The 18,112-nt window shown below is 34.8% G+C and overlaps 2 protein-coding genes across 2 annotated transcripts in view; both read right to left on the bottom strand.

Moving 5' to 3' along the window:
• The window catches only part of LOC136031390 (protein bric-a-brac 1-like), a 120,738-nt gene extending 120,410 nt beyond the window's left edge, over positions 1 to 328 (bottom strand). The window contains exon 1 of the mRNA XM_065710924.1: positions 218 to 328. The gene's annotated coding sequence lies outside the window, so the exon portion shown is untranslated. The remainder of the gene's footprint in view (positions 1 to 217) is intronic.
• A 13,042-nt stretch (positions 329 to 13,370) lies between these two features.
• Positions 13,371 to 18,112, bottom strand: part of LOC136031386 (lariat debranching enzyme-like) — a 57,234-nt gene continuing 52,492 nt past the window's right edge. The window contains exon 9 of the mRNA XM_065710908.1: positions 13,371 to 14,221. Coding sequence (XP_065566980.1) covers positions 13,965 to 14,221 — 257 coding nt within the window. The 3' untranslated portion in view covers positions 13,371 to 13,964. The remainder of the gene's footprint in view (positions 14,222 to 18,112) is intronic.

Raw genomic sequence — 18,112 nt, 5'->3', positions numbered from 1 at the left:
AATGGGGTTTTTAAAGGCCAAATGAAAATACTGAAGAAAACACAGAAAGCGAATGTTTTGAGAGAACAACCGCCTCTCTTCTTCAGCGCGAAGGAAAAAAATACGATCAAGGAAAAAAAACGAAAAACAAGCGCGGAAAGTACAACAAAACCAATGAAAGAAAACCGCCAAAAAATTAAATAAAAGACCAAAAATTAAAAGAATTAAAATCAAATACCTAACAAACAATAAAGTGAGTTATTCGCCAATATCCGCGATTTGCACAAAATCCAAACAAATTTGAACTGCCAACGACGAATACTAACGAACAACTGAGAAATAAAAGAAAAATTCATTCACTCAAACAAACGATACAGCAATTGAATAAATCGGAGAACTATTGCAGATACCCTTTGAGACTTAAGGGGTTGATGACGTATTTGATTATGTGATTGGAGAAGTGGTTCAACATTTTTTTCAGGGATTACTAAAGTATGGGCTTCTTTTTGAGAAAACCGAAATACGACTCATTTATTCTGAATCACCTGAATCTCTATTCAAAGCTAGACCTAAATGTTGGTATTAATAAATTTCAGCAGCTTCTCAGTAGTGCTGGACAATACCTTTGTCATGGGAAACTATACTAGCTAGGTTAAATAATTAAATAAAAAAAAACTTGTTTTTTTAACTGAAAGTAAGGAGCGACAATAAAACTTAAAACGAACAGAAATTACTCCGTATATGAAATGGGTTGTCCCCTCCGCAATCCCTCGCTCTTTACGCTAAAGTTTTTAAGTGTTTTAAAAAGTAGAATTGTGGCAAAGAGTCAAACTTTAGCGTAAAGAGCGAGTTACTTTCAGTTAAAAAAACAAGCTTTTTTAAAATTTAATTTCTGAACGTTTTTGAATTAGTGCATGTTTGATTTTGGCTCTCCGCATATAAATTATTAAAATGAAATTTGCATATTAATTCTTTTTTTGGCTAAATGGCTTTCTCTTAGTTTTGATCAGGCGATTTTAAAAAATAAGGGATGGGGAGGAGGCCTAGTTGCCCTCCAATTTTTCGGTTACTTAAAAAGGTAACTAGAACTTTTAATTTTTAACGAACGTTTTTATTAGTAAAAAATACACGTAACTTAAGAATTAACTTACGTAACAAACTGTTATATTCTTATATTTTTATTATGTATATGAGGGGGTTTGACCCCTCGTTAATACCTCGCTCTTTACACTAAATCTTATGTTTTGTCCCAATTCTTTAAGAATGACCCCTGACTCAGAAAGGCCGTAGAATAAATAGTTAAAATTACTAAAAATACTTTAGCATAAAGAGCGAGGTATTTATCTCCTCCTAAATATCTCGCTCTTAATGCTAAAGTATTTTTAGAACATATGCGTAATAATCTCTGTACGTTTTAAGTTTTAATGCTGCTCCATTACTTTCAATTGAAAAAAAAATTCATGTTTATTTTTTCATTGTTTTTTATAGTAATGCTGGAAAATCTTGCGCCCTTTTCATTGAATTTCTCTTCCCCCATGAGATATTCCTCCAAGGAAAGATCCTCCCTCATAGCCCCCTCCCCTCAAACCAAAAAACAATCCCCCTGAAAACGTCTGTACACTTCCCAATAACCATTACTGCATGTAAACATTGGACAAAGTTTGTAACTAGCAGCCCCTCCCCCAGGGACTGTGAGGGATTAAGCCATCCCCAAAGACATAGTTATTAGGTGTTTTGACTATGCGGAACAAAATGGCAATCTCAAAATTTTGATCCGTTGACTTTGGGAAGAAATGAGCGTGGGAGGGGGCCTAGGTCTCCTCCAATGTTTTTGGTCACTTAAAAAGAGCACTAGAACTTTTCATTTCCGTGAGAATGAGCCCTCTTGCGACATTCTAGGACCACTTGGTCGATACGATGACCCCTGGTAAAAAAACAAATAAACACGCACCCGTGATCTGTCTTCTGGCAAAAAATATGAAATTCCACATTTTTGTAGATAGGAGCTTGAAATTTTTGCTCTAGGGTTCTCTGATACGGTGAATACGATGGTGTGATTTTCGTTAAGATTATATAACTTTTAGGGGTTTTTCCCCCCTATTTGCCAAAATAAGGCAAACTGTCTCAGGCTCGTAACTTTTGATGACAAAGACTAAACTTGATGAAACTTATATATTGAAAATCATTATGAAAATCCGATTCTTTTGATGTATCTTTTAGCATCAAAATTCCGTTTTTTAGAGTTTCGTTTACTATTGAGCCGGGTCGCTCCTTACTACAGTTCGTTACCATAAACTGTTTGAAACAGTATTGTCTGGATTATTAATTATGTGTTTTGAGATGGCAGAGTCAAAATTGTCTTTTTTTCCGCTTTTTAAGGGTGTTATTAATTGAGGTAGAGTGCTGAGTTAATCTATCCGTAAGTCGTTGATCAGTTCTTCCGATGTACCAAAGACCAAAAGAGCAAGGAATTCTGTAGACACCGGAATTTTTACCTATTGGGATAGGGTCTTTACCTTGGTGGATATGGGCACTGATAGTTAGTAAGTGAAAATATTCTTTTTCCTTAGATTTTTGGAATTGTGGTCTGAAACCCCTTTAACGTACGGGAGACCAAGAAAAACTGAATTTTTTATTTGATTTGCGTTTAATTTATCACTATCTTATACTTTTTTAATACGTTTTGCAATTGCAGAATTTATTAAACTAATTAGACAACCATTTCCAAATAAAATATCTCTAAGGTGGTCAAGCTCTGAATCCAGGAAACATGGAGAACAAACTTGTAATGCTCTCTCAACTAGAGAAGTGACCACTCCTCTTTTCACAGCAGGAGAATGATTAGAAGAATAATTCAAGTAACGGTCACTATAAGTGGGTTTTCTATACACTCCAAACTCGAAGCATGTATCATTTCGGTGAACCAGGACATCTAAGAAAGGAAGACGCCTTTCTACCTCTAATTCATAGGTAAATTTTAGTTTTGGATCCAAGGGGTTAACCAAGTGAAGGAAAAACTCCAGAGATTCGTCACCCAGATCCCACAAATAAAAAATATCATCTTTAAAACTAACCTAAAATTCCGGTTTACAAAAAATTTGAAAAATAGCCTTTTCTTCAAGGTTTTCCATGAAGATATCAGTCTCAATTGGTGAAAGGGGGGACGTCCATTGAAAGCCCATATTTCTGTATATAAAAAATGCCTCAAATTAAGACTATTTCTGAAAATTCTTTCCAGCATGATTTTAGGATTTCTAGACAAAGACTTTCTGAGATTTTCCACCGTTTAAAATTGAAAAATGTTTCTAATAATTCACCTTTTGTCCCAAAAGGATGAAATTTTCAATAGCCCCCTCGAAAATACCTTATAGTGAAATTATCGCGAACACAGAAGGGGCACTTCATGATTCTCGTGCAGAGGTTGGAGAGATTGCTGAGGTTAGAGCACATTTTGTTGAAACCTTGTTGGATTCACCTTCTGTGCATAATCAAAATCTAAAAAAATTCGTAAAAATGAACACTTAGTCTTACGTTCGCTATATAAAGATCATTTCATGATTATTACTAAAGCCGATACTGTTGTTGTTTTGTATTCAGATGATTACGACAAAAAAGTCATAGAAATTTTAAACGATTCCAACACATATGGAATCGTTCTACCAGGTTGTATTCGACTATAACTGATGCCCTGCACTTTTAGTCATAAAGTGAGCCACTTTTATCGTATTTCCAACGAGACTTATTCTCAAAGTTTTACCTATGAAAACTAAAATTTACCTATGAATTAGAGGCAGAAAGGCGTCTTCCTTTCTTAGATGTCCTGGTTCATCGAAATGATACAAGCTTCGAGTTTGGAGTGTATAGAAAACCCACTTATAGTGACCGTTACTTGAATTATTCCTCTAATCATTCTCCTGCTGTGAAAAGAGGAGTGGTCACTTCTCTAGTTGAGAGAGCATTACAAGTTTGTTCTGCACATTTCCTGGATTCAGAGCTTGGCCACCTTAGAGATATTTTATTTCGAAATGGTTGTCCAAATTGTTTAATAAATTCTGTAATTGCAAAACGTATAAAATAAAGTATAAGATAGTGACACCCCTAAACGCAAATCAAAGGGCAAATTCAGTTTTTCTTGGTCTCCCGCACGTTACAGGGGTTTCAGACCACAATTCCAAAAATCTAAGGAAGAATAATATTTTCACTTACTAATAGACCCAGAAAAACTATCAGTGCCCAAATCTACCAAGGTAAAGACCCTATCCCGATAGGTGAAAATTCCGGTGTCTACAGAATTCCTTGCTCTTGTGGTCTTCGGTACATCGGAAGAACTGATCAACGACTTACGGATAGATTAACTCAGCACTCTACCTCAATTAATAACACCCTTAAAAAGCGGAAAAAAAAGAAAATTTTGACTCTGCCATCTCAAAACACATATTTAATAATCCAGAAAATACTGTTTTATTTAACCAAGCTAGCCTAATTTTGCATGACAAAGGTATTGTCAGCACTACAGAGAAGCTGTTGAAATTTATAAATACCATCATTTAGGTCTAGCTTTAAATAGAGATTCAGGTAATTTAAGAACAAAGGAGTTGTATTTTGGTTTTCTCAAAAAAGAAGACGATACTTTAGTAATCCCTGAAAAAAAAAATGTTGAACCACTTCTCCAGTCACATAATCAAATACATCATCAACCCCTTAGGCCTCAAAGGGTATCTGCAAGAAATGCGATGGTTAAAGTCAGAAATCAAGTGACCTAGTTCTCCAATTTATTCAATTGCTGTTTCGTTTGTTTGAGTGAATGAATTTTTTCTTTTATTTCTCAGTTGTTCGTTAGTATTCGTTGTTGGCAGTTCAAATTTGTTTGGATTTTGTGCAAATCGCGGGTATTGGCGAAAAACTCACTTTATTGTTTTTAGGTATTTGATTTTAAGTCTTTTATTTAATTTTTTGGCGGTTTTCTTTCATGACGTGTCCATATGTCGGCGGGACCTGCTGATTGTACAGTCAAGTGGCATTTTTACTCCTCCGCCTGTATTTACGACCCCCTGACGAGGATGCCTTAGTTTCTATTATGGACTCACAGGGACAAAGTACCCTTTTGGTCCGTGCCTCCTAGGGAGGTACCCTACATATCTGTAGGGCATTTCCCTATCTGCCATTTGTGGAGGCACGGAGTGGCCTGAGGGCAAAGTGAGGTTCCTCCAATTAATGTAAGCATATAGCAAAAGCTTTTGAGAATGTCTTATTGAAGTTGTCATGAGATTATGACAGTGCTAACGAATTCTGCTCGTTCAGAAATATTTTTTAAAGGTTTTTGTTTTGGCAAACAAATTGGCAAGGCACAAATCGTGAACACCAAAAATAATCGGTGGTTCTGCTCCCTTTTCTTTTGCATTGCAAGTGATTCTTTAGATAGATGTTCCTGACTCTTCTAGTTACATTGCTTTAAGTTCATAATAGTCTTCAGACTTGTTTTTTGGGCTCATAAATACAGACTTTTTTAAGTCTCCTTATTTTAGAGCCCGACAACTTTTTTATCATTTCTTCAGTAAACAACTTGAGACGTTTAAAACAGCACTATCTATTTTTTTTTCTTGTTTTAAATTTCGATGAAAAAAGGAGCTTCAGCTCTATAAAGCCCCCTCCACAAAAACAAAATAAATTATGAATTTTCTTGGCTATTCAAATTATTTCTTACTATAGTCCCCACTTGAATTTTTTTTTATCATTATTATCCCCCCAAGAAAAATCCGGGGTATTTGCATGACTAATAAGTTTCTGTGATTCAATTTTCAAAAGGCTTTGATTTTCAATGTCGAAGCCCTCGACATATTACTTTGTATAACAGAGAACATGGATTTTGGCTCACTTTGTTTTCTATACAGGCAACTGCAGTTTCTCAAAGTTTATTTTCAGAGCTTTCTCGATTTTATTTTGGGAGTTTCCTGAGAAAATTGATCGTTTTTTTTACCTCACCAGCTGTTTATCGCCATAATTTTTCTGTGTTACCCAGTGTTTATTCAGGTATTGACGGGGTTTAATACAACACAGACTGAACACTTAGGCATTAATTCGAAACTTGCTAAAATTCGAAACCATTGCATTATTTGAAAATGATGGAATAAAAGACGGGACGATTCGAATGGTGACTAAGTAACCTCGCAAGGCGTACGAACGCTAGCATGATGATCTAGAACTGGTCATAACAAAAATATAAATTGGAAATTTTGGAAAATATAAATTGGAAATTTTGGAAAATATTTGGAAAATATAAATTGGAAATTCATTACCACGTGGATACTATTCTTAGTCTGTGTCACACTTCCTTAGTTCTTTGCAATAGACTTTTAGCCTAGAAATAGGCTTTAGGAGGCAAGAAGTGTTCTTCTCGGACTGAGAACCCTACAGCAGATACATTGGGATTCACAGGGAATGCATTTTGGCATTAAAAAAATGAAAAATAAAGTAGCTAATTTTGACACGCGAGAACTAAATGTTTTAAGCGTTTAAAACGTAATTCACCATTTTTTAATTAAATAGATTAGCTCTGCCACGTAACACTATACTATATGCCACATTATACTATCAACTTTTAATTCCTCTAAGAGCGCCATTAAAACCCCAAAAGTCCGAATTTCTCCAGAATACTACTTTCTTTGTACAATATCTTGAGAGTCAGGAATGTGCTACCAAATCCGGCATTGCCACCGTCATATCATAGGATTAAACCACTTACCATATCACCACCACCTATCTAAATATCACTGCCACCACCACATATTATAGGATACTCAGTATGTTGAATTGGCGGGGGAAGGATAAGATGGTCATGTTCAAGTCAACTTTGCCATCCAATAGCCGAAAAGTAGGAATTTTACGTAATTTCCTCAAGTGGATCATCATAAATTCCTTCCCCTCTAGATATAGCCTTGAGTCATATTGAGTAACTCAAGCTTAGTTTTGTAGAGTAGTTATATTTTTGCATATATTTAGGTGTTTTAACAAAAATTCATTCGACTTTTTTAGTTTCACCGCCTTGAAACAAGAATGTTTGTATGAGGTTTATTTTGTATATTTTTAAATTCCTAAAAAAGAACAGAAATTAGTCAAAAAAAGATTTTTTTTTCTGATGGCTAAAGAGCAAAGATGAAACTTAAACGAATGAAAAAAATTACTTTGCAGTTTATGCGACACACATCTGCGACACTGGTTCAGATAAACTGACAAGTGATATTTTATGGCCAGAGAAGGACCACTGAGAACCATATAAATCAGTACTTTATTTTCTGCAGACTACTTAAGGAATTTTCTACTGTCAACCGTGCTTTATTCTGTAAATTTTGTGCTTTCAGGAAAGTGCTTGTTTTCAGAATTATACAAATTTAGGATAATCCTGCGAGCCAGTTTATTTGAACTAATATTACAGATTTATGTTTCATAAACTGCAAAAAAATAATTCTCTTTCGTTTTGAGTTTCATCTCCGCCCTTTACTACAATCAGAAAACTTTTTTTACAATTAATTTACGAAAAAGAAAGAAACTCCTGCTCCGACTATATAATTTACTGGCAAATTAGAAGTTTTTCTTATAATTAAAATAAGAAAGATACTTAATTTATAATTTATAATTATAATTAAATATTAATAATTATAATAATTATATAATTATATTATATAATTATAATATAATTAATTATAAAAATTATAATTAAATTATATTTATAATATTAATTTATAATTAGAATTAAGAATTTTACTTAAAATAAGTAAAATTTTCAACTTTAGTCGAGAGACAACGACCAAAATATGAATTAATATTGGAATTACTTAGTATTTTATGTATATTATTTAAAGTTCATTGAACTTAGTTCTTATGGTTATGTGTTCGTTTGAATCTAAAAAATTTATAAAGCAACTCTTAAGGTTCTACTTAGAATTTGCTATCTTTTAGTATTTGACCGTTAACTGCTTAAAAGACACTATTTGCAGGCAGAGAGAGAACATTTGTGTTCAACCTGTCCGATATTCTAGATTAAAACTTTTGACTTAAATTTCGTGCCTTCTATGAACACAGCTCCTAGTTAAACACGAGTCTTGTGTTTTAAGACTTCGATCCCATAAAGTACTAAGAGACACTGGTCTAACTTCACGAAAATGTAGGAAGGGAAGGGGGGGGGAATTTTATTCAAAATATAGGGGTTTTTTTACGAAAGTACCAATAAAAAAAACATTTTTCAATTAAAATACACAAAAAGAATATTTTTCAGTGAAAATTCAGAAAAATCAAAAGGCTATTTTTGGTAAAAAAAATACCAATAAAATTTTCTTCAATGAAAACACCAAAAAAAGCAGTTTTTCAAAATCGATGGTTAGCAAAAATATTGAAAGCCTACACCCCCCTTTTTTTACACCCCTGCGAAGGACTACCAGGTCCTGAACATATTCTAACTAAGTAAATAGTACCAATGGTATAAGTAAACAAAGCAGCTGCTCCGGTGGTCATAACTGTGACCTTCATAAGTTATCATCATTAATTATGCTATTTATTTTGTTAGTACGTGTTGTTTATTAAGTAAAAGGGCTAAATTAAATTCAGTTTAATCAAAACGTTTGAAATTAGGACCTTTTCTTGCAGTATCGTCAATAGTTCCAACTGAATATGACAGCTACGACAAAACAGACTCATCAGTTTTTTCTATACAACCTGAATGCAAAACCTTATATTTTGTATTGTTCATCGATTTGGCTTGGTACTTTCCCCTCGTTACTTCGTCCAATCCGTGTGATCCAGAATAACGCTATCCAAGCTTTTTATGGTGTGGGGAATCGGGAGTCCATGAGGTCGGTCTACAGTTAAATAAATATAATGCCTGCAGCCGGATTGCATGATGTTTATACTTTGATTTTTGTATACAAGTATCAGACTGAGGGCCTTCCAGATTGTTTTGCAGGTATATTTTGTGAGAATTCAGATGTTCACCAACACGATACTCAGATGCGAGAAAATTCTGAGGTTCCTCGACTTGCTTCTAGTAGATCTTCTTTTTCTCTTGTTTATAGAGCTTACAAGCTTTGGAACAAACTTAGTAAAGATATAAAAGAAAATGGTAATTTCAACCGGTTTAAATCTGATTTACGTGTGGAATTGCTCGGTAGGTATGCTTTCGAAACAGATTAAATATATTTTCAGTGGGTTATTTTTTGTGTTTTTTACGCGTTGTTTTGGGGTTTTATAATGTAGTGTTTCGTTGTTTATTTTTCATGTTGGTTTCGGTTAATGGTCTCATGCTCCATACCCTTATTCTTTTTATATTTTAGCACATCCTCATAAGCTCCGCTTTTGTTGTGCTATTATAGGAAAAATTATTATTTTCAATAAAATTGCTCTACTACTACTACTTAAAACGGGGAATTTGCATAGCTACTAGCCCTTGTACTAGGAGCTGCATAGGTTATGTCATCCCTGGAGGCACATTAGCTGGATCTTTGGACTATTTTGAATGGCTGGATGGAAACTTTGATCCGACACCATGGGGGTTATGAGGGCAAGTACTGCTGGCCTTCGACCACTTTTAACTCTTATAAAAGGTACTAGAACTTTCGATTTCCAGTCGAATGAGCCTCTCCCAAGGTCCTAGTATAACCCTTCCGTACGAATTAGCCGAGAAAAAAAAACATAGGATCTGCTTAGATCTTTACAAAGAGGGAGGCTCAAGAAATACTTTTTATTTATCTTTCTAACTATTATAGAAAGCAACGAAAAACTAAGACGGATCTAAACAGATGATTTATAACGACTTTCCAAAGGATATTTAGTTAATGTGTTTTTTCCCATTCACTTGATCCTCAAATCTCTCTAAATCAGGCACATAGAAAAATGTATCTTCAACTGTATATGCCAGCATCCAGATAAGAAGGGGAATATAAACCGAGGAATTGAAATGCGATACATATAGGTCAAGGTAAAATAGAAAAAAAAGTATTTGCAGAGTTATTCGGGATTCATTTTAAGGATACAGTTTAAATCGTTGATTCTGTTCGTTTTAAGTTTTAATTTTGCTCCTTACTTCCAGTTGAAAAAAGCTTTTTTAGACAAATTTGAACGTAAGCATTAAATAACTGGAATCAGGATAAAAAGCCAATTCCTATGCTGTATCCATTGCTATCAAAATCGCGTTTTCTAGAATTTTGGTTACAATTGGACCGAGTCGCTCCTTACTTAAAAACTGGTTGATAGCAAAACATCACAATTTTTACGTGTTCGGATTCTACTATAAATATGAAGCATATTCTGGCCAAAGTCTCATTTTTTTAAATTATATTTTAAAAGTTACACAACATTTGAAACATACAGAAAATTAATCCTTTCCTGATTGACACGTCACAGCCCCATTTAAGCTTCAAATATCGTAGATTTTAGATCAAATCAAATTTAGATCAAATCATTAAAATATGAAATATTTTTCATTACATTTGGATGGCAAACGCGCAAAGATTACTGAAATGCAAAATTTCGATTATCCCTGGTTTTTCAAGCTTCCAAAGACCAACAAGATTGTGTTAAAAGAGATTCGTTATGCAGCCTAGCTTGTTCTGTTGCAGAGTATCACTAATGCTTTTGCAGTTTTTGCCGCTACGGGAGTCGTGACAGATTCTCCAAAACTGTAAAATTCCTACAAAAATTGAAATCGCTTATTCTTTATTTTATTACATTCGATAAACAAGAAAGTAAACTAAAGTGTCTTAACTCCGGAAGAAAAGTTATTAGTGATCAAATTACGTCCGATCACAATTGACACAAAACAAACGTACAGACTTAAGCAACATTTCTCTTCGAGCTCTGAAATTTAAAATTCGGTACTTCTTCTCGATTTCTGGGAAGCAATAGTGAAAGACCAATCTTGAAATCCTAAATTCCAAATTATTTTTGTTTATATTTATGAAATTTTTCATTTTGCTAGAACTCTTTGAAGCTTCACATAGGACTCGTTCACATATAATGCTCAGGTGCAGACGTAAGCTGAAACACGTCTAGCTGCGATATGTATCATCAGTGGTAGGTTGTTTTTTGGAGGGCCTAGAATCTAGTCATTCGCACATCTACCAAAAAGGACTATCTTTTATTACCCAAACTTACAGTAAATTGAAAGGTAGTCTCTTAATTGTACCTTTTGAGTTGGCTGGATACAGTCTACCCTCTGTTAGGGTGTGTGGGGGCCCCGTCACAACAATGACTAGAAGAATGCGTCGGATTTCATGCAAAACAATGAAAAGTGAAATTTAATGTTACTTCAGCCTTTTTGAAGTCAGGGATCGATTCAACCTCTGGGGGAGGAGAAAAGGCGATCCTAATCTTTTATCATCAAACATCTTTCAGAAAGGGTTGTCGCAGCTCAACCAATCGGGAAGCCAGGCTCGTTGCAGCCTCTATGAGAGGCAGGGAACTGCGGTTTCAAAGCTTTTGCTATCAGAACGTCAACAAGAAACGGACGGAAGATCTAGCACAAATTTGGAGTGAACCAAGACTCGGTAGAATGAAAGAATATATTAGTTATTCCAGTGTTGCCTTTCTGGGGTCTCTTCTGGACAAAACATTTAGGGGAAGAGTTCTTTCCTTTCTTGTCATCAATCCAGGACAGGTTACCGCATATAAATAAAATTTGATGGGCAGAAGGAACAGTTGTTTCTGAATTATAGTTACGCTGGATCCCAACCAAACTTAGTCAAAACCGGCAGGTGATGTCCTATTATGCCTTTTCAAAGTCCAGGATCTATTCGACCTCTGTGGGGAAGGAGGAATGCGGGAGCTTAAACTCTTGTCATAAGCACACATAACAGAACGGGGCGTTAAATCCAAATCAAAAACGGTATGTAACATGATCAGGGGTCGTGTGCCTTTATTCTCTGCAGCAAATCTATCATCTATGGAAGAGAGAGGAATGGGAGGGGGGGTAGTATCAATGAGGTTATTTTGCAATTATAGACGAACTGGTGGAATTCATTAAAAGAACAGGTTAAAAGCTACAGTTATTGTCTTGGCCGTCCACGCTCGATTGCGCCTCTGTGAGGCACGAATTACATTCCCTTCATCTGCACCCAAAAGAATGGACTCCAGGATCTAAATTAAGTTTGGTAGGGATTAGTAGCTACGAATTTCTCACAGCTTTGGAGGGTTCGATTCGAATTCAATAGGAATTTTAGTTGTGTTGCTCCGTAAATGTGTTTTATAGGTCAGAGTTGCTTTAATACCTCACGAAGCCTTCATACCGAAGGTTTAACTTTTACTTAAAATGTCTTGAACTTCCACTTGGGCATTTATTTGACTTTTCGGACAAAATCTGTCTCATTTTTCATGTGAGATAAAAGAATTATTAGGGTCGCTATTTCAAATTTTGAAGTCACTGCCTTAACCCTCATAGAGAAGCACTAGTAACTTTAAATTTTATTTCATTCAACTTCTCCCAAAGGGTCTGCCAACAAAAATTCATCTATATTTTAACTCTTTAAATATTTAGCCTTTCATTTTAGTGTTTGTTGTTAACAACTGTCTTTTTATATTATCCTTTGGACTTTCATCTATATTTTCTTCACATTCTAAATTCAAAATTTTCTCATTTTGTTATCACTGTTAATATTAATGGGTAAGGCATACATGACAAAATCTCCAAGGTTTAGGGAGGCTACTTTCCCTCGACAGTGGACACCCATAAGAAAATTTTTCTTTCTAAATAGCATTCCTGCAAATTTCTCTGTCCAAACAATCCTTTGGACTTTTATCATTATTTTTCCTTTATCTTAAGTTCTACACTGAGGACGGTTGATTTGTGGTTACGACCGAAATATTTGGACAGTTTTCTTTTTTTTTTCACTCGCCGTGACTATCCTCATTTGTTTCGTTAAATTTCGTCATTATGTTAGCACTTTCAACGTTAATGGGAAACCCTTAATGGGTAAGTCATACAAGACAAAATCTCCAAGGCTTACTTTCCCTCGACAGTGGACACCCATTAGATTTTTTCTTTTCTAAATAGCATTCCTGCAAATTTCTCTGTCGAAACAATCCTTTGGACTTTTATCTTATTTTAAATTTATTTTAAATTCTACACTGAGGACGGCTGAAATGTGGTCACGACCGGAATATTTGAATCGCTTTCTTTTTTTCACTCGCTGTGACTATCCTGTTTTTTTTTTTGTAATTACGTTAGCACTTTTAACATTAATGGGCACCATGCATGGTCCATAAGACGAAATATCTAAGGTTTAGGGGCCACTTTCACTTGATAATGGACACCCATTAGCAAATTTCTCTGTCTAAACAGGGATACTGTACCTCAAGCTACTACTCAATAACCTAAGTGCAAATGATGAAAGACACCAAATTAAGAATTAAAATTAAAAATGTTATATTTATTAATCGCATTATTCATATCTACAAACATTGGTTGATATTACCACTTAAAAAAGCATGCCTTATGTGAAAAAACCACATAATTATTTTTGAACCAAACCAACAAACTTGCACCATAGAATAACCGTATACAAGAACTGATTTAACTTATGCTAATTAAATTGGTGTACAGCACATGATAGAAATAATGTACCGAGCCCTTACGCTATAAGCAGACGTGACTCCAAAACGTCCAACGAGGATGGGCGGGACCTAAGTAAGTAGGTGAAAATTGGTGTCATTATCTCTTGATTCCGTTACCCAAGGTTCAGGTTACCAACAAAGATGGTGGTTGGTTTCTATTTCGTCTAGCTCCCGACATTACAAGTTTGCCTCAAAATGCTATAGGCTTAAACGGCTACAAATATACAAGCTGCAATTGCCACTCGGTGCTGTGCAATCAACTTTTTTTGTTTTTAATAATAATAATAAAAAACATTACGAAGATAGGAAGAATCGACTCGTATACAGTTGCTCTATGATTTAGACCCTAAAACAATGTTTAAATTTCAACAATAAATAAAATATTCCAATTATTCGGATGCATCATAGAGAGAAGCATTTCGTCTCTTAAATTGCCTTGGTCCAACATCACTATTGCACTCTCTTTTAGGACTTTCTGCAGGATATCTTATAGCTAAAGGGCTACTGGGATATATTTTTGGTCCTAATGTACCCCTAGAGACCACAGCTTCCTCCTGCTTGTCCTGTTTAGGACTTGGGAGAGTCATTCTAAAACGTTGAGTCAGTGGGGGACTTTGAAACGGCGATGATGGCGAAAAGGCATTACCTAAAACAAATAATTGTAATTAACCAAGATCCAAGGGAAACAAAATGAAGACTAACATACTTAGAATCAGGCAGTGTATAATCAAGAAGATTAGAATGGCATCTCGGTAATGACATAATAATTGAGTTACCACCTTCACCACAAAATTAGAAAGGTTACCGTGATAAATTTATTAAATAGCTTAAACTATCATAAACAAATTAATGAAAGCAGAAAATAAAGATAAATAATTATTACCCAAATCAAAAATTAAAGATAAGACGTACACGGGAGTATTGGGTTGAGTTTCTTTTATTTGTTCCTTTCCAAAAAAAGAAAAAAAAGATACAACTAGCAAAAATACTACTAATTACACTGATACTCAGGTTTACCCATCAAGAAAATTTCAATGTGTATCTCTCAACTTTTAAGTATAAACTCAAAAATGTATTTTATTTTCCATTATTTCTTCTGCAATTTTTTGTAAAATCGTTTTCAAATTTTCAGGGTATGTAGCACCTATGATCTGGTGCGATCTATGACCTACTACTAAGACCTGGGCGAGGGGGTGGGGGGTCGTCATCACATTACCAGCTTTAGAAGATTATTAAGAGCACGTAAATGGTCACTTTTGGTATATTATTGTCTGATGGCATTAACAATTATGATCCAGGACCTCTCTAGAAAACTGAAAACATCGCGGCCGCAGTTATCATAAATAACCCCAATTGAATCAAAAGCAAAGAATGTTTATCTGACTAGAAATTAACAATTATCACCATTACCAAACGATCAGAAACACCTGAGCACCTTTTAGAGTCCCTAGGAGATTCCAAGTCTTAAGAAATAAACCACTTCCCTAATTAATTTACTGAGCAAAAGCAAAACAGGGGACGATGAGTGAAGTTGGAGATGTTATTCCAAGGATATCAAAGGAAGGAGTAAAAGTCCGAGTTTTATTTAATTATTTCCGAGAAAGATCTAAATGTAAACAACGTGAGTTTCTCAAACCTGATTGAAGGATGAACACAGATTAATAGCAAGGATGCTTAAAAGACCTTGGCAGCATTGAATTTTTATTTCAATTAGAATTAATATCACGACACCTACGCAATCAAACCGAACAGCACATTATGGGTTTCAGTCTCATAGCCGTCTTCGACAACCGTTCTGAAGAAACAATACGCCACGGCACACCGATTTGGTTCCCAAATTGTGGGGTACGAGAGTTATAGATACATTCTTCCCATTATATTAAGATAAAATGAGTTCATTAAGTTATTATATATTAAATTAATATATTAAATTATATTAAGAAAAAATGACATACCCAAATTTTGTATGTCAGAGATAGTAATCGGTTATGTTGAATTAATATTTGTAGTATTTGGTGCCCTATTCCTATTAGACTTGGTTTTAAAAAGCTTATGGTTTTCATCACATTCGTACGATTCGGCTGCAAATTAGAATTTAGCCATGATTGGAACAAGTATTTAATCATTTGCAGGATAAACAGCATAAAAGATTGTGAGAAATATATTATATCTATAGATATATATCTAGATATAGACATATTCTTAAAATATTCGTCTTCGTTTATACATATACAGTATAGCCAGGGATACTAGGAGCTTTTCTAGGAATCTTGAAGAAAAGGGTATAAAAATCTATATGGTTCCAGTTACGGATTCTTACACTGCCAACCGTATCAATACTGGTTTAAGACCTTCGAAGTTATTTCTTCCATCACCAACTACTCTAAACTATCTGTCTACGTCCACTTTATACAAGATTAGGCCGTGAAAAGTTCGCTATTATTGATTCAAGTGCTTCCTATCAGAATAAATAAACTTTTTTTTAGTTATTTGTAAACTCTTGAAAATTTTCGATCAAAATGGTTTGGAACTAATGCAGATTGATATTATTCAAAACCCCGTCTAAGTAAATAGTCCGAGTTTCAGACACATATGAAAGCTGGTGCCTCGAATACAATTCATGCCTTATATATCTTCCATATATTTGTCCAGTGGCATGACCTTGTCTGAATTGAGCAACAAATTCTCAGGCTTTCGCAAACATGCAAACTAAATATTTTCTCATCTCTCTTAGACGATTTTAACTCCTATTCAGTAGATGAATTTTACCTTCTAATTGCAAATGAAAGTGGAAGTTATTCTTAATCATGACCACTAATCCTCGTCTATATTTTGTTTTTAACTATATAAATGTCTCTCTAATGCTACTGTTGCTGATAACTTTTTTGTATTGATATATTGCATAGCGGAATTATTAAGTTAAAAGATTGCCGGTAGTGAATTTACTTTAAAGATAGCTAAATCTTCCCATAGAAATCCTCAAAGATGAACATAAGAAAAAATTCATAAAGGTGAAGCAAACTCTTCGATTAAGGTAAGAAAAAAAAAATCATTGAAATCAATACAGGCTAACTAACAGAGCCTAGGATGACTAGCAAACCCTAGCCTAAGCCAAACTAAATTAACGCAACATAGTTCATATTGCATAGAGACGTGCCAGCTCTCCTGGAAAATAAGGCCTGTCACCTCTTTGGACAGATATATGAACTTCTTCAATGAAAAAGATTATAATAACCCCTAGAGGTTTGTGAATAGCTCATCTCAAATTTTTTCTAGCCGTTGGAAATTTTTCAATCTTAAACCAATTAAAGCTCGTCTTGAAGCAGGAAGCATACATCCAGGAGCCAGAAGTTCTTGAAGGCCTGTGCAGTAGGGGAAGGGAACTTTAATTTTGAGATTGGGGAAGGGGCGAGCGATTTTTTGGGTCCATACAGAAGACAATACCCATGGATTTTTTCCCTTTTTATGAATCTCGCCTGACAGGCTCTTTGTCAAGTATGCAATAAATATGAAGCAAAATCTTAATGATACAAAAATTTGATACCGATCACTATGATGGTGACTTATACCAGACATATAGAAATATTAATAAATGCAGAGAGCAGAATAGATAGGAGAAACGATGTCGGTATTCCTGTCAAAGGGTACACCAGGGCGCGCGCGCCAAGCTGGGCAGAATTGTACCAAGCGTGGTGAAACTGTGCGTCACACGTGGTGCTGCAAGATGTACACCACGTGGCGGGAAGCCAGCGCCCCCTAAATTCCTGCTTATCAGGATTGCTTATATTTAGTCAACCTCTTTGATTATCACGATTTCTGGCTCCATCAGTTACGAGACATTTTGCTTCTAGTTCACCTAGAAGTGTTTCACCTAGAAGAACCAGTCTTTTATTGGCAAATAAACAAAAACCATCTTCAAATCCTTTAGCCAGTTTTTAATAGTATGAGTTTGAGACATTTTCCAAAATAAATTCAAAAATAGTATGCCTCATTCTTGGCAGAATAGGTAATGAATACTAAGACAACAAAATGAGAAAACGTAACGATCATTCTGCCGTTAACCATCGCAGATAGACATTACTTTATACCGGCTCGTGGTTGAGCCGGCCTTCCTTTCCTTGTCAGACTCTTGCCTTCCTTTTATCGATATTTACAAAATACATAAAAACATCTAGGAAATTGTAAGTTTTTGAAAATAGTTTTAACGCAAGGAAATATTCATGCAATACCATTTATGTAAATGACGAGTTTTTCATGACGTGACATTTCCAGCTTACATAAAAAAAATTTTATTTCAGAGTCTAATTTGCATTACAAAGATTCCAGGAACATTTGCAGCCGGTTTCTAACTTGAATAGGACAACTGTAAATCACGAAACAGACAAGCATATACTTGATTTATATATAGAGTATCTATTTACTGATAACTACCAGCGACTGTAAACATTACGGCCTGTCGCGTAAACTTCACAATTTTGACTTAGACATACCGTGTACATTAGTCCTTGAGATTGATCATGTCTAGGACATTACTATA

The sequence above is a fragment of the Artemia franciscana genome, chromosome 9 (assembly GCF_032884065.1).
Source record: "Artemia franciscana chromosome 9, ASM3288406v1, whole genome shotgun sequence".
NCBI classification, from domain to species: domain Eukaryota; kingdom Metazoa; phylum Arthropoda; class Branchiopoda; order Anostraca; family Artemiidae; genus Artemia; species Artemia franciscana.
The sequence above is the reverse complement of the archived record's forward strand: the minus strand, read 5'-3'. Positions and strand labels throughout refer to the sequence as shown.